A 19,784-nucleotide genomic window follows, 5' to 3' on the forward strand; every position below is an offset into this window, starting at 1 on the left:
GGATTATAAGCATCCCTAAAAGTGAAAGAGATGGGCAGACAAGAAAGACTCAACTGGTCTTGGCTGGCTTGCAAGACTGGAAAAGAACCATAAATCAATGAGGGAGAGAGAAGGCAAGGAAATGGATCCTCCCCACAACTCCAGCAGGATCCTGGCAGGGCCCACACCTTGACTGTAGTCCAGTGAGATGAGCACCCTGGCAATGCCCAACCCTGACCACAGCCCAGAGAGGTGAGCACCCTAGCAGGGCCCACACCTTGACTGCAACCCAGTGAGATGAGCACCCTGGCAGTGCCCACACCTTGACCGCAGCCCAGTGAGATGAGCACCCTGGCAGTGCCCACACCTTGACCGCAGCCCAGTGTGACCTGTGTCTCGTATCTCACTCACAGACCTGAAAGAATGAACTTAGGTCACTCACAACCACCACTGACAGCAACAACTGAAAATTTAACCTTACTATGATGCCATATATAGTAGGAGTAGTTGTGAATACAGGCTCTGAAGAAGGACTAGGCTTTTACATTTCGATGTCATGGCCAGGAATCATAACATTGTAGAAGCTTAATTTATTCAGGTTGAATGACAGCACACAGGATCTTTAGAAAGTTTACACAAAATATATATTATAATAAAACCATATAGATTTCATTTGTTATTTAGCAGTAAAATAAGCTGATCTTGTCTAACTCTGATACCGCCATTGTAAGCCCTTCCAAATGTTACTGGGAAAACAAGGTATACCCGACACCTAGCATCTGTTCATAGTAGTTACTGATTCCTACAGAACAGTGCCACATCAGTGCTTCCATTGTCTGCGCTGCTCTGGACCAGTCCTACGGGCTCTACTCTAACACTGAGGCCTCTAAGCTTTGAAGTGGTAGATTGTAAAGGCTGCCTTGGTATTGTGCCTAGAATTCCTCTGCTAATAACTTGGCATAGGAAAAGCCTTTTCATGAAATCTCAGAACCATGTGTTTATCATCTGCATTGTACTCAAGCCAGTCATGATTAATGTCCAGCTTGTTCCTATCATTAAGAGCAAAGAGATTTCTCCTGCAAACCTTCAAGGACAGCAAAACCTTCTAGGCCAACTGAATCATGCCCTCAGATACAGGTCCGGATGATTATATACATGATCCCCACACACTGCCCTCTACTGGTCTCTCCATTAAAGCAGGTGCTGCAGGTAACACAAGAAGATAATGCTGAAGTAGGCAATTTAACATCTGGATGTTTATAGTCAATAGGCTCTGACCTCTAATTCACTTAAGGAATGCAGGCCACTTCTAGAAATTGTCCCAAATGCTGCCTGGCCTCCTTTGGCCAAATGTTGCCTCTTCAGGAAGTCCCAGGAGATGACAAAATGATCCAGACTCTACTGACTTCAATCATTTGTGAAACCCCTCCTCTGGTCCCCAACCCCGAAAGACATGCACTAGAAACCAAAGTGGTCCTTGGGGCCAAAGCTCTGCCCAGGGGAGAAGGAATCCACCTTCCACACAGTAAAGGAGCACCATCTCTGAGTGCCCCCGGAAGCGGCTGGGAACGTGGCTGGCCAATGGACGTCTGAGAGGGTAACAATTTATACTTGCACAAATAAACTTCAGACAGAAACATCTGAAAGTAAGGTCTCCTATTAATCTCTAATAGGCTTGCAGACTTCCTAATTACATTCAATAGTAAACAGACATCAGGTCATTTTTCTTCCAGGCAAGCTGTTAAAAAATCAGCAGAGACTTTGAATTTAGCAAACAACCAGCCCCTAATACTATATTCCTTCACAGAGAGGGCACTGAGAATATGACTTGTGCTCAGGAGATGGCGATTTGTGGCCTCATACATCAACAGCATAAACTGGGATTAGCAGAGGAGACATAGTGAGTTAAGCTGCAACTGCAATGCTGCTATCCCATATGGGTAACAGTTAAAATCCTGGCTATACTACATCGAACTCAGATCTTTGCTAATGCACCTGGGAAACAAGCAGAAAATAGTTCAAGGGCTTGAGCCCCTGGATCCATAAGGGAGAACTAAAACAAGCTTGTTTCAGTTGGCCAGCCCTGGCTATTGTGGCCACTTTGGGAATAAACCAGCGAATAGAAGAAGTATCTCTTGCTGCCTCTCCCTCTTTCTCTGTAACTCTGCCTTTCTAGTAATAAATAAATCCTTTCAAATAAATAATTGTATCTATGAATTGAACTATATTCAATATGTTAAAACTAATTAAAAATTAAAACACTTTTTTAAAAGCATAACTTATTCCACTGCCATCAGACGGTAATTTCCGTGTTTTGGCAAAACCTGTGCAACTCTTAGTAAACTAAGCTCGTGCTTAACAGCCCCAAGTGAACAGCACCCTGCCCCTTTTCTGCATCTTACCAAGAGCTCTCACAGCTGCATGGAAAACACAGTTCCCTCCTTTGCCCATTCTGGACAAAGAGATGATAACCAGTTTCCGCATAGGCCACTTGCTAAGTCACTGAATCCTCAACCTCTATCCCAATGGGCATGTCCAAGGCTTCCTTCTGGCTCCTCCAGAGAGAGTTCTCAGCTGTCAGAACTCTTGCTCAGTCCCCTCACAGACCCTGGGCACTGTGAAGGGCACCAGCTTCATTCTTCTTTTCCTTATTTCCCATTTTACATCTGATCCCCACCTAGGGAGAGGAGACCCGGCTTGGGAAGGAGACTTGATTGGGGTCTGGATATTCCTAAGCCCTGCACTGCCTGCTGGCTACTTGGACAGGAAGCACTGAGGCACTGAGCCTGGCTCCCCCAGGAGGGTGTTGTCTCACATGGATAGGTAATAGAACAGGGCACAACCAGCCCCTTCAGCTTCCCCTGGGCCTGGGTATGGGGCAGGAGTGGGCCAGGCCTTCCAGACGGATGCCTCAAGACGCCTTGGGCATCCAGGCACCCAAGGCAGGGAATCCTTCATCTTCAATTTGGCAGCTCAGCATCTATCACAGGTTCTGGTATAAACTGCCCAGCATTCAAAAAACGCAAAACTTAAAAGGCAACCAACGCTTCCATGATCTCAGTTTCTAAGTACCTCCAATCAAGATGCTGTGAGTGTAGGAGTGACTGTGGTGGGAGCAGGAATGAAGATGGACAGAGTCCCTTTGGGATATGGAGTCTAACCTCTTACCGCCTGCACCCACTTCCTCCCCTCTCCTATATCCCAGCAGCACCACACACTTACATGTATAGGACAAGATTCATGGTGACCCTGAATCTTACACACACACACACACATACACACACACGAGTAATCTGTGTGACTGCTCATGCTGTTTCTAGACCCTACTCACTTCACAACACCCACTGGCAAGGAGAGATGCTTCCGACATGGGGAAAGTAACAAGAGTGCAGCACAAAGCATCAGCATCAGCTTTTCTCAGCTCAAGAGCTCAGGCCAGTGACTTGCTCCAGAGGCCATTCTGAAAGAATTTCTTTTCAAATGGTTGCCCTCAAACCTATGTGTTGCTTTGCATTTTCAACCACAACTCAACCAAATGGAATCCAACGTCAGCCCACGGACTACGCACCATCTTCCGTCACATGCACAATGAGGACAAGGTCCTGACCGGCCCTGGGTATGACCAGGCAGCAGCTGAACAGATATACAGGGTTGCCCTGTGTCACAGGAGCTATCAGCATGCATCAAAGCTGTTCACATGCTTCTCACTGATTTCCAGACACTCCCTCCTTCACGTGGATTGGAGACCTTCCATCCATTCTCCCTGCCTATGGAAGGACTTTCTGGACTGCAGTGCCCTCCTTGTCCCCAACTCCCACCCTGAGTTGATAGTCCACATCTAGCCACCCCCTCTTACATCTTGTCCCAAGACTGACCCCTGGCAATGTCCAGGTGCTACCCACTCCTTACTCTCAGCCTGACATGCACTGTTTGAAAGCCGGGGGAGGCTACCAGGCCAGGTCACAGATGAACACTCTCCAAGGCAGTGTCTGTCCAGGGGCAGATTGTAGATCACCACCACTATCAGAGGCAGTACCGTACTCAGGAGTACAAGTGCTTGGCTCCTGGCCAAGGCCTCAAACACCAGAAACTGATGCTAGGGAGCCTCTACCCTGGACCCCTCTGAGAAGTCCCACTGAACCCACGTCCCATTCCATGTTGTTCCTGCACAGCACTGACAACAGTCCAGGCAGGGGCACTCTGCATGGACTTTGCTCCTCCTCATCCTATAGTCCTGCTGAATCAACCATAGCGATGACACAATGCCAGCCAGGACACAAGTGAACAGCCATTGTTCTCCAAGAGCATGCTTTGTAGCTCACCCCGTCTCAGCCTGAACTTCCGAATAGGAAATGGTCTTTTCCCTTTGGCACTCACCTTACCCCACTAGAAATGTTTTCCAGGGCAGTGTCTTGAAGATATGGCACTTCCTGTCCCCCAGACCCTGTTTCAAAAAGTCCCCACTGTTACAGAGCCAGCAACCTCTCGGGCAAGAATTCTAACTGCTGCAATCTGGAATATGCAGAAAAAGAAGGGGCAACTGGGGACTGCTGTCTATCAGAGGCTTCTCTCTGGGAGAAAGAAATCATGCTAAATCAGATGCCCAAGCGTACCACACAACCCCAGGGGAGGCCATGGCTGATCACACACTCTCAGTCTCACTCTAAGTACCCCACCCATTTCCACGTACCAGCTATATCCCCCTCCCCCCAATCTTCCCAGCCTCATTGTCCTAGCCTGCTGCAGCTGAGCCAACAGGCACAGGGAGGGAAACACTAAGTTCAAGGCCACTGTAGGAATGCTGACACCCGTGCCAGTGTCCTGGCCCACGCTGATTTACAGAGTGAGGTCCGGGGATCCTGGCAGTCTTGGAGAGCCTTGCAGAGGGTCAGCGAGGCCAAGACCACTCTCTTAGTCATCCTAAGACCTTATTTACTGTGCTCACACTAACACCTGGGGAGTATTCCAGAGGTCAAAGACACAGAATAACCTCAGAGCAGGGCAAGCACAGAGGCGGCGGGGAGGGGAGACCAAAAACCTCAGGCAAAGTATTAATGGATTTAACTCTCACACAAACTTTCAAGATCCTCAGTAAAAATGGAAGATCTGGCAAGAGATGGGATGTGCTTGTTGAGGACCCCGTAAGCCCAATCTGGATGTCATTCAAGGCTCCCTTACTTTAGAGTGAGTGTTTGCTCTACCAAACACTCAAACTCCATTCCAGAGTACAAGGGCTGGATACACGGCTTCCTGCTGAGGCACACACTGGGAGGCGTGGGTGTTGGTCCCTGCCACTCGTACTGGAAACCTAGATTGTGTTCCTTGTTGCTGGCTGAGCCTGGCCAATGACAGCATCTGGAGAGTGGACCAGCTAGTGGACGTCATCACTCCTAGCCCTCCTCTCTCCACCTCTTCAGTTACTTAATTCAAGATACTAAGACTCGTAAGAAAACGGTGAAATCCGGGTCACTTCCAGTACCAGCTGCCAGCTATCCTTCGCATTTTTGGAAGCACCATCACACACATACAGGAGGGGGCACGCTGGGTGTGGACTGGGCAACACAGTGCCGGGCAGCACTCAGCCCTGCTTCCAGCACAGGTCCCCATTCCACCTGCCCCCAGCACCACTTGGTGATACAAGAGTTCAAGATCTCACTGCCTCATCCATGCAGTGGGAGGATAATGTTACCCCCTGCACTCCATCTGGGGAGTGCAAGGAGATCAGCACAGAGCCTGGCACACCCTAAATGTCAACTAAAGGTCCCCCACCCCCTGCCCCGTCATCGCCCTCACCACCATGACACTGTCACCCACACGTTCCTCTGACAACGTCTCTGGCTCTAAGTCCTGCCCTGAGCCGCGACTCGCTTCCTTACGGCATCAGCAAGAGTGAGGGTGTTTGGGATGGATTCTCACTGAGTCATGGGCTGCCCTTTGCCGGCTCACACACACCACTGACTCACACGTAGCACCTCTGGGCCACGGAGGCAGCACATGCCTGAGAGATTGCCAAGGCCCGCTTTGTCTGCCTATTCAGGCTAAACAATATTGAATCCCACCACTCCACACACAGCAGCCTCGTGGCCAGCCCTGCTCATGGCTCACTGTACATCTCTGAATGTGAAACATTGCATATTCCAGCCACAAGTGTTCTTGAGAGCACGCCAATCACACATCTTTGAGCTCGGTCAAGCCACCTCCACCTTTCAGCTTTCCCCAATGGCACAAAGAAGGTGGTGTATAATCTCAGTGATTCAGCCTTACCAAATAGCACTGGCATTTCCAAGTGCCACTTAATGCTATAGTTGCACAAACGTGTACAGCACTGAGAACCGCCCACCCTACAAATCCCACGGCACGTCTCTGACCGCTACTGGTAGGGGGAAAGGCTGTCGGGTTCTTAGGTTTCCTTTTCCATCTTTCATAAATTGAAGGAGATGAAGGGACACGTTTCTTCAGTCAGCTGCTGTAGGTAGCAGGCACCTGCTACCTGGCACTTGCCCAAATATCTCATCTAGTTCTCACGGCAGCTCTGTGCAGATGGAGCCAACATCACTTCCATTTATAGAAAGGAAACGGAGACCTTGGGCTGCCTGTGTCATGGAGCCAACAGAACCACGACATGGGATGGGCCCATTGCACTCAAGCACATTCACCCCGACAGCATCCAGGGAAGGAGAAAGAAAATCCCAGGACTCCAGCATAGTGTGATACTTTTCACACTGATGCTTCTTTCAAATTGCTGTTTTTCTTGGATACAAAATTTTCTGCATAATTAATTGCCTTTGGAAATTTCTGAGCAATTTCCCATTCACTGAGTTGGAAATGCCCTGTGGAAATATAAATGCCAGTGTGACTGCAGGGTACCTAAACTGGGGCAATGCAGGGCATGGTGCCCCACTCCCAACTTCAGCTCCATGGAGGAGGATCTGGGCAGGTGTCCTGGGTCAGGCCCGAGGCTGACAGAGCCCTGCATGCAAGGAAGGTGTTCCCAGGCTTCCAGAGTGGCCCTTTCCCATCATTTAAACCATGGCATACCACCCATAACTGTGGGGGGGGGCAGAATTTCCCCTATAAAAATGAAACTTCTTTCAGTCTCAGGCTAACAGATGTCAATTGATGTCAATTGCAAAGCATGTGTGACCAAGAAAGGAAGTCCCGTATGCTGTGTGACCAAGGCAGAAAGAAACAGCCTTAGCTGGGAGGGTGGCATGCCAGCCACCAAGAGACACCCTGGGACCCTGCAGGTGCTGATCCAGATGAGGGCAGCCCCCCAGGAAGACTAGGATCTCCTTTCTGCCCAAGTGTCTATACCCCATTCTTTGTTCACTGGGTGGATAGCTCTGCGATACGATAGAAGAGAGCGTGTGAAATGGGAACATCCCCTACCCTAGGACTCATGCTAGGGGAAGAGGCACAAACTGGGCCTTTTTGGGTAAGCTCTGCACCTGCAGAATTGAGAAGCTAGTTTCTGACTCCTGGCGATTTCACAGCTACTAACAGGTGCAGTGGCCACTGGGCAGCATAGGGGTCAGTCAGGATCTTTCTGTCCCCTTGCAGTTTCAGACAAAGTGACCTAAAGACCAGGGACCCAGAGACCTTTTTTTTTCATTACCTCTGATTAGGATCCCAAGGTCTGGACCACACTGTCCTCAAGATACAATCGGAGTCTGGGACGGTGGCTTAGCGGCTAAAGTCCTTGCCTTGAATGCCCCGGGATCCCATATGGGCGCCGGTTCTAATCCCAGCAGCCCCGCTTCCCATCCAGCTCCCTGCCTGTGGCCTGGGAAAGCAGTTGAGAACAGCCCAAAGCCTTGGGACCCTGCACCCGTGTGAGAGACCTGGAAGAAGTTCCTGGCTCCTGGCTTCAAACTGGCACAGCACCAGTTGCTGTGGTCCCTTGGGGAGTGAATCATCAGATGGAAGATCTTCCTGTCTCTCCTCCTCTCTGCATATCTGACTTTGCAATAAAACTAAATAAATACTTTTAAAAAGATACAATCTACAAAATAGAGGGCTTTCCATTGGTGAATGACAAGGTGGGGAGAATGCAAGAAAGCAAAACACCTGGACTGACCCCATTTTGAAGATGTGATCCTGTAGTATTTGGTGCCGACATCATGCTGGGACAGCACAAAACTCACCCTCGGAGATAAACAGCAGGTCCTTGAATCCCATCACTTTCAGGGGAGTGAGGGTCATGGACTCTGAACTCAGGATTCAATCAGGTGAGCAAGAGCACCTGGGAGAAGAGCAGATGCCCTACACACCTTGGGTCCTTGCTGCCAAGCAGCTCGGGCTCAGTAAGTGTACCCAGAGTCAGTAAATGAGTTAATAATAAAACCATTTTTACTATTTGTAGAAGCAACTCTTTCTAATCAGGAAGCTGTCACAAAGCTCCCACTCTGTAATAAGCAATGAGCACTCAAAAGGAAATTGAGATAAAGAATGTAATGAATGCATATTACCTGAGCCGCTTCTTCTTGGTGTGTGTGTGTATGTGTGTGGTTGTTAATAGCATGCTGGGAAGCTCTGGTGGACATTATGTTCCAGTTCTGTGCAAACCACTTTTAAAACTGATGTGGTCTTAGTTCCTGAGCCAGAAAGTGTGCCTGGATTCAGGTCTAGCCAGGACATCAGTCTGGCTGTCTGGAACTAAAGGTAGTAAGGTTGAACAGGCTGAGAACATCCTAGTCTTGTCAGCAAAGACAGTCAAGTGGAAACAGTGACATAAACCAGGTTTCATAGTTAGCAAGACAGGGACAATTTCCAGCCCCTCCATGCATGAACTGGTATTCCTTGGTCAGTCATGTCATTGGCTGGGTCCTTGCATGCAGATGGGCTGATGAGAGAGCGGGTGCACGAGGTATGTAGCCCAGGGCTGCCCAACACCAACACTCAGTAAGGCGGTTGCTTTTTACCTCCAATGCCTTTCTCAGACCCTCAGCTCAGGGTGTCTGTCCTGTGACTGATATGATGCCATCTGTCCTTGCAGCCAAGCTCCTCTGTGAAGCCTGGCTAACAGGCCAGCAAAGTTGGCTGTTCTCCCAGAGCATTTTGTACCTTCCTGGCCAGGGACTGGCACACCATGATGTTGTCACTGTGTGTGCACCTGCCTTCCTTCTATACCACGGGGAAGAAGCCAGGCCTCTATTCCTGGCACTGTAAGTATAGGCTGATGGATGGATGTTTGCATGAATGGGTGGATGGGCACACATGGATATATGGATATATGGATATACGGATATATGGATATATGGATGGGCAGGTGGAGGGACAGATGTGTCAAACTTATCCTCGCCTGCCATGTGAGTGACTGATCCTGATGATGCCTTACCCGAACCCTTCTCCCTTACTTCATTGAATCCCTTGCCCGGTTGTGTAACTACCTAATTTTTCACCTTATCTAAGGTGTTCTTGGACACTTTAACCACAAAGCTGATGTTCCCAAGGATCTCTTATTTCTCTTCTTACTTTTCCCAGGAAACAAATCCTACCATCCATTCAACACCATCACCTAAGTGGATGCTTCTAAAATCCATCCCCATATCCCAGCCCTTTTTTCTGGGAGCCTTTCTGATTTTAAATTTGCCTCCATTCTGGTCCACTGCAAGAAGCTCCCAACTGGCCTTCAGAACCCCATGCCAGGCTTCCCTAGAAGCTCCCCAAGGCTCTCCTGAGCCTTTGAGATAAATGCCAGCTTTTCAGGGTACCATTGGAAGCCCCAATGCCTTGCTTCCAAAGACAGACTGTGAACAAAGCACCTCTGACTTTGGGGCAGACTCAACTCCAGCCCTTGTCCACCTACTTCCAGTCAAAGACAGGGAAACAGAGTACAGATGCCAAAGCTCCATTTGTCCACATGGCTCCAACAATTGACTCGACATGCAAAAGTGTCAAAAAGTACTTAGGATGAGAGATCCAAGTGACTTTGGAAGGTGCAGGAAGGAGTGAGGAAAATGAGGCAGAGACCCTGAACTTGGGCAAGTGTAAGAAGTGAAGGCTGGAGAACAGAGAAGGAGGAGAGAATCCAGACAGACATTTTAAGATCAGATCCCAGCAGGACCAGACAAATGAATTCACAAGTACATCCACCAGAGGAGAGTTACAGAGAGTGACACCAGGGTACAGCTCAGGATATACCTGTGGGCCGAGCTGATGGCACTCGGGCACTGCTGGAGTAGGCTGAATGGCTACACACCCCAGGGTTCAGTCTGGGGGCAGTGGCCCACAAGATGCCCTTTTATCATCTGGAAGAGTGAGAGACAAGGATGACAGCAGGTGTCAGAAACCCTTGCTGAATCTACAGCCCACACAGGAGCCAGTGGCTCTCCCACTCAAGAACAGGAGGGCGGGCGGCTCACACGGGCAGGGGGAGGGGGCACATTTAAGAGCTGCGAGGGGCTGAGCTCCTTGCCTGACACCCATGTGATCATTTGAAATGAAAACTGCTCAAATGAACTGGAAAATGTTTGACTTGTATTTTCTCATATTCTCGAACCTTTCTTTGCACGGTTCAAAAGTTTGCATTGTCTAATTGCTGATTTCCATTTGTGAATGAATCAGCGTAAAATAAAATTAAGTGCCAAATTAATCTCCCCCATCTAGTTTTAGGCATTAATTATCCTCTGAGCCATTTTCCCTGCATTTGCAGCATGTCAAGGCAAGCAGAGATACGGTAACACAGAGTGCAGGTTTTGACTGAGGAATTAAAGCCCAAAAAGTGAAACGTGGTCTTGCTAAGATCCCTAGTTTACTGTGCAAAAGGGCCCAATTCCAAGCAAAAGAAACACATTTCTCACCTTTTAAGGGTGCACTTACACTGTCAGACTAAATAAGCTACTGAGCAGACACTGGCTGCATAGCTTTGTGACATGTTTCCCCGACTGCCCCAGTTGACAAATTAACAATACATCTCCTTTATGTGTAACACGGTTACTCCTGGTGTGGAATATACAGGCTTGGTTAAGGTAGAATTTCAGAAATCACGTGTGTAACTCTGCAACTGTATTCATGGAGAGTTTCCAGGTTCTGCTCAAAATCCCCCAAGCTGGCAGGTCTGGAGAAAGGTAGAATCATATATTCGGTGACCTGATTCAAAGTCACTGCACTTGGAGATGTGAGGATAGCCAGGCACTGGGAGGATGGAGTAGATCTCCAGGAAAGTCTCGTGAGCACAGGGCACAGAGCCTCCGACTCTCTCCTTTTTGGACTGCAGCATCAGGAGGCTCTTTCTAAAAGGACAGAGATACCCTGAACCCAGCACTGCTGATCAGTAAGTAATAAAATGCAACGGAGACTCCAGGCATTCCAGGAGGAGAGAACTCCACAGGGCCTTGCCCTGGGACAAGATATCAGGCATTGGAACACAACGGCTGCATACAGGGGGATGAGCTAAGAGCTATTCTTCTGGAGCCCAAGGATGCGGCATTTGTGTTCAAGAGCAGAGCCACCAACAAGGTCATGGGCCTGAAACCACCAAGCATGCACTGGGTTCTTCACAACAGTGACACCATGTGGCACAGGTGAGAGGCGGCTCTGCAGCCACATGGTGCTAGGCGCTGGCAGCAGAATGGGTTCTAGAATATACCTCTGTGGTTTAGATGAAAATGGGACTGGGCAGGGGCATGGTGGGGGATGGATGATATGCTCTAAATGAACAGGGAAAAAATCTTGTCATACTGAGACACCCGGGTAGTTCCTTACAAAACCAACAGTGTCTTAAGAATGTACTTGCAGCGGGCCCTGTGGCGTGGCCTAGCGGCTAAAGTCCTCGCCTTGAACGCCCGGGATCCCATATGGGCGCCGGTTCTAATCCCGGCAGCTCCATTTCCCATCCAGCTCCCTGCTCGTGGCCTGGGAAAGCAGTCGAGGATGGCCCAATGCTTTGGGACCCTGCACCCACGTGGGAGACCTGGAAGAGGTTCCTGGTTCCCGGCTTCGGATCAGCACAGCACCGGCCCGTTGCGGCTCACTTGGGGAGTGAATCATCGGATGGAAGATCTTCCTCTCTGTCTCTCCTCCTCTCTGTATATCTGACTTTGTAACAAAATAAATAAATCTTTAAAAAAAAAAAAAGAATGTACTTGCAGCACCCTAAGACAGAGCTCAAGTGCACAGTTTATTCAGGAGGTGAAGTTGTGTTTACACAGTGGAGACGCACATGTTCACCTGTCAGGGATAAAGGGATGCGCTTTCATGCCACCACAGCCATCACAACTGGCCCTGATATCTTCCCAGGCTCTCAGAACAGCAGGCTGAGGCAGGTATTCAGGGGGCAGACGCCCAGGTTTCTCAATTTCATCTCATCCTGCCAATCACACCTCCTGACTGCCTGCTACAGATCAGCTTGGAGGCCCAGTCAAGCTCTCGCCTCTCCCCAAGCACCCCAAGAAGAAAGGAACCTGTCAGCTTCCCAAAAAGAGAAAAAGAAGAAGGGAAAAAACACAGTCCAAGGAAAAAAGCTTGAATCGCCTCACATCTTTCTGACTGAAGGCACAAGGCAGAGGAGAGACAGTTTTGTGTAGAACATGGGGGGGCCCTGAGGAGGAGGACTGGAAGGCCAGGAGTTGGAGGATATTAAGTTGAGGGAAGTTTTAATGAGCTTGAGCAGATCTTTGATACTGGTTGATGCAAAGATGGAAATGGAGCCTTTGCCGTGTGAGCTTTCAAAGAATCCCATGTTCAGGAAGCAATTTTCCCCTTTGCCATGCCTCCTCTTTGGGGATATTTAAATGAGGCCTCAAGACATCCCTTGAGCGGGTGGGGTAAAGGTTAAAGCAGAGCCCCCAGCTCCAGCCAACTGGAGCTGCTGCTCACAGCAGGGGGTGGTACCAGGGCCTCTCTGAGATGGATGCATAGGGCATGGATTAAAAGGCATAAAACTAAAGACAAGATTAATAAAATCCGATGAAAGAAAACACCGCCAGCTGAACTAGCAGCTCAGATTACATTTTACCACATCAGACAGGGAGGGGGTAATCAGAAGTAATAAGTCCAAGCTCTGGAAGAAAGTATGGGCTAAATAACTTAAATGGTACCACCAGGCGGATGCTACTAACACTCCTTCCCAGGAAAAACTCAAGGTAAGTTCAAGAGGACACATCTATCACCTGAGACAAATTTCGCTTGGTAGGGTGCCTGGGAAGCCAAGATCCAGCATCTCAGCCACTTCTGGTTTGCTACTCAGGGCCATAGAAACGGGACCCTGAGTGCAAATGCCAGCTGGCTCCAGGAAGCTCTTCCCATGGCTAGTCTTGGAGTAACTGGGCACAAGCGGTTACTGGACAGAGGCTAGCCTATACCCTTTTGTGAATTTCTGCCCCATCAGCTGAGCCCTTTCCCTGAAACTGGGGGCATCTCAAATGGTTCCTAGAATCTGTCCTTCCCCAAGGCACCCAAAGCATCCTGCATTCCACAGGTTCCACTTGCCCCTCCCCACACTTCCCTGCCCAGTCCCAGACCATCTCACTGCAGCTCAGCAGGAAAGCAAGCTGACTGAATTCACACCAACCCTCCACAGAGCTCTTCCTCAAACAAGCAGGTAAGCATTGCACAGCAAACACTCAGGACGGTTTCCACCCATGCAGGAGGACCCCAGCCCTGCCCTGGAACTCACAAGAGGCGAGAAGAAACGGCTCCACCTCTGCCATCTCCCAGCCTCTGCTCAGTGCAAAGGACCCACTCCCTGCCCGTTGTCTGCCGGGAGCAGCTTCCAACCTCCAGGCAGTATCCAGCCTGTGATGTGGACCCATCAGCAGATAGGATAACATACTGCTATGAAGTCCACAGGATCTGCCTGCATTTAGCTAAGTGAGGTCCTAGAACCCATCCCTGCCTCCATGCAGAGTTAAAGCCCTTCTACTGAAAGAGGACAGAGGCCCAGGAACTGGAGTTCAGATCCAGGGAGCAAAAGGGGTTCTTCAGAATCTGTACTCCCTCCCCCAGCCCTTCCTCCCTCTGCGTTGTTCATCTTGGCAAGGAGCCACATGGACTCCATGGCTCACTAGCTTCCCTGGTTCCTGGCTCAGGGCACTTTCAGGACACCCAGGCCTGCTTCTAGCCTAACCTATAGCAGAAAGGGTCTGGTCTTAATGGACGATGGGCAAGGAAGTGAGAGGAGCCATTGTGGGCTGCCTCTCTGCATCGCCAGACTCCTGCCGCGATGTCAGAAGGATGCTTGCTCACTGACATCCTTCCTTGGCTCAAACAGTCCCAACGTTTGCAGAGCAAGGTAGAAGAACACACTGTGAGAAAAATCTTCAACACAACAGGGTTATGCATGACATTCCCTCCCCTTTAGTTCCTTACAGAGCTGGCCTAAGGAAAGATAGGCAGCCCATTCTGCAGGAAGACAACTTGAATGACCGGAAATCAGCTAATCAGAATCTTTCACACATCGGATACTTGCCTGCTCTCTGCTCTCTAGAAATGGGGTCTCTACCAGGAATCAAGCAAACAGACACACTATCACCAACTTGTGCACCTAACACTAAATAAGCCTGGGGACAAATACAATCGTTGCCCAGTACAATGTACTGTCTACATCACCAATCTGGGATCCTCTTCCATAGAGTCTCAACTTCTGCTTACCACAATCTACTTTTCCTTCAATAATCTCATGCAACCCAACATTGTGGCAGAATAGACATGAACCTGTTGGCGGTGGCCCAGTGCTGGGAGCGGGAGTAAGTGGAGCAGAGTGGACAGCTACCTGTTCTTTCCTTTCCACCTACTTCTTTTCTGCAGAGAACATGCTCTTGAGCCCTATCAGACATTAAACATCAAGTGAGAAATAGCCAAAAAGGAAAAGGGAGAGGATATTCTCCACCATGGCCCAAGTTCAGCAGTGTTTCCAGGGCAAGTTAAGAGTCAGAACAAAGCTGAGCAAGAGAAGCCCATTCTGCACAGCCACAGAAAGGTACAGAACTCTGCTGGCCTCTTCCCTTGGGGCTGGCCACAGCACCATGCTAGGAGGGGCGGTGCATTCGCCCCTGAAGCTTGAGAGCCCCTGAAGCTTGAGAGCCTCCAGGCAAGCTTCTGGCTTCCTGAGCTCCCGGCAACTGTTGGAAGTCCTTGGGATTCCAGTTGAGCCCATGCCTTGCAGGTGCACCTTACCCAGGTGACCTGCTCAACCTGAAGGGCATTCAGGAAACTGATATTTTCCTGATCGCAGCTCCCTTAGGCTTTTCCCAGTTAAAATGGGAAACGCTGGAGGCCTGAGGCGAGTATCTGGCCCACTCAGTATGTGTGTCAGCCTGCCATCCAGTTCTGCCCCCAATAGAGGCTCAGGGAAGGGAAGCAGGGAGTTGAAGCTTCTAACCAGCATGGCATGCTGCTGCCAGCCACCAGTGCCTTACCTGCAGATGTAATTCGTCTTGCAGGAGTCCTGCAAGTCTAAGCAGTTGGGCTTCTCCCGCTCCTCGTAGGAGCACACAGGCACAATGGTCTGCCGTCTCCGCTCGGTGCAGGCAATGTCTCGGCAAGAGCAGAAGAGCATCCCATAGCTGTGCTTGGCTGGGACCTTGTCAAAGAACTGCCGCAGGGCCTTGTGGCACTTGCGGCGGTTGCACACCTCGTTGGACATGCTGGTGGTGCACGGTGTGATGTACGCAGACCGGTACTTCTTGCAAGTGTCGTCAAGGTTGCAGGCCTTGGCTGCGTCCAGGCAGTTGTTCCCTTTGGAGATGTGCTCCACTGCAAAGCAGAGAAAACAGGTATGAGCAGCGAGCTCGGCCCCAGGTTACTCACAGCAGCTCTGTTGGCCCTAAACTCCTGCTATTCGCCAGGCCACCCTGGCTGCTCTAGAACTCAGCAAGCTTTGCAGCCAATGACTTCATGGCTTTGTGACAAGGAGGAAGTGTGCACATTGGGAATCCAGGCACAATAGAAACCCCATGTAATTCCTCAGGTGCACATGGAGAACTACTGAATGAAGCCAATGAAACTCAGGCACCTGCCCGACTATGTGCAAACAATTCAGCAGGAGAGTAGATTTCCAGGGCCTGGTTGGTAAACCAAAATTAGGATCAAAGACAAAAGCAACAAATTATATACTTGTTCATGGTACAGTATATAAAATGATATGCTAACTGCAAGTATAATTGCCATGCAATCCTCCAGGAATATAATTATGTAATAAATGCATATAGTACATGCTAATTACTATATGATTACACAGTAATTACATGCTTATTTGAGCCCAGAAGACAAAATATTATGCCAGGCTCTCTAAACAGGAAGAAGCAACTATAATATAGTCGTAGTTAAGTTTCAACTCGCAGGCCATTGGAAGAAAACCAGAATAAATCACATAAAAAATCTGCAAACCTCAATTGCCACTTAACCCACCACTTACAAAATGTGGGCTCTGTGAGTACTGAAGCCGCAGATTAGAAAAAGCCAGCTAGTATTCTGGACAGGCCTCCAGTGGGTTTATAAACCACAGGCTTTTAGAATCACACAAAGCATATGCTACCGTCTGTGCTTGCTGCCCGAGGAGCCAGCGTTCTCCTCTGTCAGGCTGGCCCTGTGCTATCCAGGGCAGGGCTGTGGTGAGTCGGGGTCTTTAGGATGGTGGGCAGGGCTGGCCAGGGCCAAGCCCAACAGGCAAAGTTACAAGATGAGGGATGAGGGAAGAATGAAGCTCAGTGCCCAGTAAAGTGCTTTTCTAGACAGCGGGGGAGTGATGAGAAACTTTGCAGAGACAATGGGGATGGTGGCCCCCAGAGGACTGACCACCACGTGGCACTCCATACAGGACAGGGAAGAGCCAGACAGGCAACTGAGAATTGTGGCCGTGGACATGTCAGGCAGCTCCTGCCCTGTCCCAGTTCCTCCGTGGATGTGTATTATTCTCCTTCGTGGTCTTTATGGACCCTCAGGGGACACCTGGAGAATTATAAGGAGCTGCGCAACTGACAAAAGAAGTTCTAGGTGGGGAGGGTGGAGGTTGAAAGACAGCGACACATTGTGTCTGTCTAGCGCCCACATGGAATGTTATTCAGTCTTTGAAAAGGAGATGCTGTGATCTACAGCATACGTTAACACTTGAGGACACTGTGCTCTGTGACATAAGCCAGTCACAAAGACTGCATGATTCTGCTCACCCCAGGAATCCAAAATAACCAAAATGCACAGAAGCAGGTAGCGAGACGCTGACTGTCGGCGTCAGGGACAGGGGAAGCGGGGAGGAGCTGTTACAGGGAACCCAGTTACACAGCTGTGTAAGATGAGCAAGGTCTAGACACCAGCAGTGCAGCATCTCGCCTAGGCTGGCCAGTAGACAGACTGCCCAGCAACTGTTTATCTTACCACCTACGAAGTACTTAATGCAAATTCGGAAGAACACACAAAGCCAGGCCAAGAAAAATCTTCCTGTGCCATGGAACATGCATTCAGCCCTAGGAAAACCCTGTATGGAAAAATCGGAAATCATTGTCTCACAGCCTGGCACCATAAGCTGTTTTTTGTGGGTTGTTTTGTTTTGTGTGTGTGTTCAAATTTTTGCTGCTGATTTGAGTCCCAAAAAACAAAGTGGACAGCAATAAGCATGGTATCCAACCTTTCGTGGGTGAGTAATGCAGGAAGCTAGTACCTGCACGCCCACACCTGTGCTTCAGCAGACACACTTGAGGTCAACTCCCCATCATGCTTTTCCCAAGCCTGCTCCTCAGGACACAAGGACTGAAATATTCACCACCAGCCCCGACGTGGTAACCAGGTCCTCTGGGCCTCGGTGACACTTCCAGCCCTCTCCACTTGGAGACTTTGCCTGTTGTGTTGTTGGGCCGGAGGGCACGGACTTGCATTCTTCAAGGTCTCCAGCTGCCTACATTTCTAACTGATGCATTTTTTCATGATAACCTAAAATAAGTTAACATGACTGGATCCTGCATCATCTGGAACAGACCCTTGCAGGCACATCTTGATCTGGACATGATTTTCCTACACGCATCCACAGAGTGCACTGGTGTCAGATGGCACTTTACAACCTCTAGCTGAAACACTCCAACGATGCAGCCAGCGATAAACGGACAGACAGTTCACGTAAGTTCAAATGGAGAGAAATGGCAGAAGAATGAAGTCATCACCTGGCACTCAGTCTCAGGCCTGAAACACTCCAAAGACTTCCAGCTGCAACACAGTACCATATTCAGACTGTACGCGCCAAGATCTACTTTCAGCAAACGAATGCCATGCCTTCCATTAAATTAATATTAGCTCGTATTTCATTGTTTTCAGAGTTTTGTCCATGCTTAATGTGTGTGTGCTGCTTTTACAGTTGTGTAAAAGCAAAGAATAAGAGCTTTAAAAAGCATTAAAATGTTTGTAAGTTTGCAATAACATTACAAGAAAAATAATAACAGTCAACACAAGACATCCAGGAAATGTTGTTTCTCTGCAAGTAGTCCCTTTAACAATGCAAAAACTTTAAAAAATTGGCCAGAGTACATTTTCTTTGCAAAGGTGTGAGCTGTCTTCTTAACTTTCAGTTATTTTTATGTATTTGAAAGGCAGAGAAAGAGAGCTAAATAGACAAAACTTTCATCTGCAAGTTAACTTGTCAAACACCAGCAGCAGTCAGGGCTGGGCCAGGCTGAAATCAGGAACAGAAATCTCAATCTAGGGGTCCCACACACGTGGCCGACCACCTCCCAATCAGCACCTACTGCTGCCTCCCAGAGTGTCTGTGAGCAGGAAGCTGGGATCTGAAGCAGCGCCTCCAGGACTTGAATCCGGTACTCTGTTATGGAAGACAGCCACCCCAGGCAGCAGGCTAACTCACTGTGCCAAACATTTACCCTATTCACTGTTTTAAGTCAAAACTACATAAAATACTAAGTTTACATGTTAATGCTATAAAAAAGAAAAGCAGTATTTTAAAGGAAGAACTTTGTAGAAAGTGGAAACAAGCTGAATCATTGTTTGTCTAAACCAATTGATCAGTTAGCTTCATTTAGCAATGGGAATGGCAGCTTCACTCTGCATCAACATAGATCCCTGACCAAAACAGTATTTCCTTATCACTAGGTTAGACCTGGAGACAAATTCTAGACTCTACCATATGGTACACTTTCAGAGTCAAAAACCACCAACTCGTTCTTGCACAGGGCAGCATGTGACTTCCTTGAGTTCTGACTTTCATCACCCAAAATATATTTCTGACACTTTCCAACTTGATAGATGAGGCTAGCATCACCGAAATGTCAGAATCCAACAAAGACAAAGGAACTAACACACTAGCATACCTTATGAATAAAGAGAGAAAAACATTCCCCAAATTTTAGGGAACTGTACTTAGCAGTGTTGAGAGAATGCAACATGACGGATGAAAGTTCATCCAAGAAATAGGACACTGGCCAATAAAGAATCACATTAATGGAACATAGGAGGAAAGGCACATGATTATCTTAATAGATGAAGAAAGTATATTTAACATATTTAAATATTCATGCATGATTTTTTTAGTGCCCAGCAAATTAAGAATACTGGATCAGTGTTTGAGCTAACAGTTACAAACACCATTAGGACACCCAGATCTCCTATCACAGTTCCAGTTTGATATCCACCTCCAGTCTTGGTTCCAAGGCTCCAACGTCCTGCTAATGCAGAGATGAGAGTCAGTGGTGATTGCTCAAGAGACCAGGTCCTTGAGTTCCTGACTCCCAGCTTCAGTTCAGCTTTAGTCCTTCAGGGAAACGAGAGAGTGAAACAGCACGTGAGCATGCTCTCTGTTCTTTCCCAACTAATTTTTAAAAGATTTATTTATTTTATTTGAAAGAGTTACAGAGAAGCTTCAAGGA

The 19,784-nt window shown here is 48.6% G+C and overlaps 1 protein-coding gene across 2 annotated transcripts in view; it reads right to left on the bottom strand.

Annotated features, from left to right (window-relative positions):
* GFRA1 (GDNF family receptor alpha 1) overlaps positions 1-19,784 on the bottom strand; it is a 195,513-nt gene that overhangs the window by 38,035 nt on the left and 137,694 nt on the right. For both annotated transcript variants that reach the window (XM_004579794.2, XM_004579795.3), the window contains one exon: positions 15,339-15,675. In XM_004579794.2, coding sequence (XP_004579851.1) covers positions 15,339-15,675 — 337 coding nt within the window. The remainder of the gene's footprint in view (positions 1-15,338; positions 15,676-19,784) is intronic.

The sequence above is a fragment of the Ochotona princeps genome, chromosome 13 (genome assembly GCF_030435755.1).
Source record: "Ochotona princeps isolate mOchPri1 chromosome 13, mOchPri1.hap1, whole genome shotgun sequence".
Taxonomy (NCBI): domain Eukaryota; kingdom Metazoa; phylum Chordata; class Mammalia; order Lagomorpha; family Ochotonidae; genus Ochotona; species Ochotona princeps.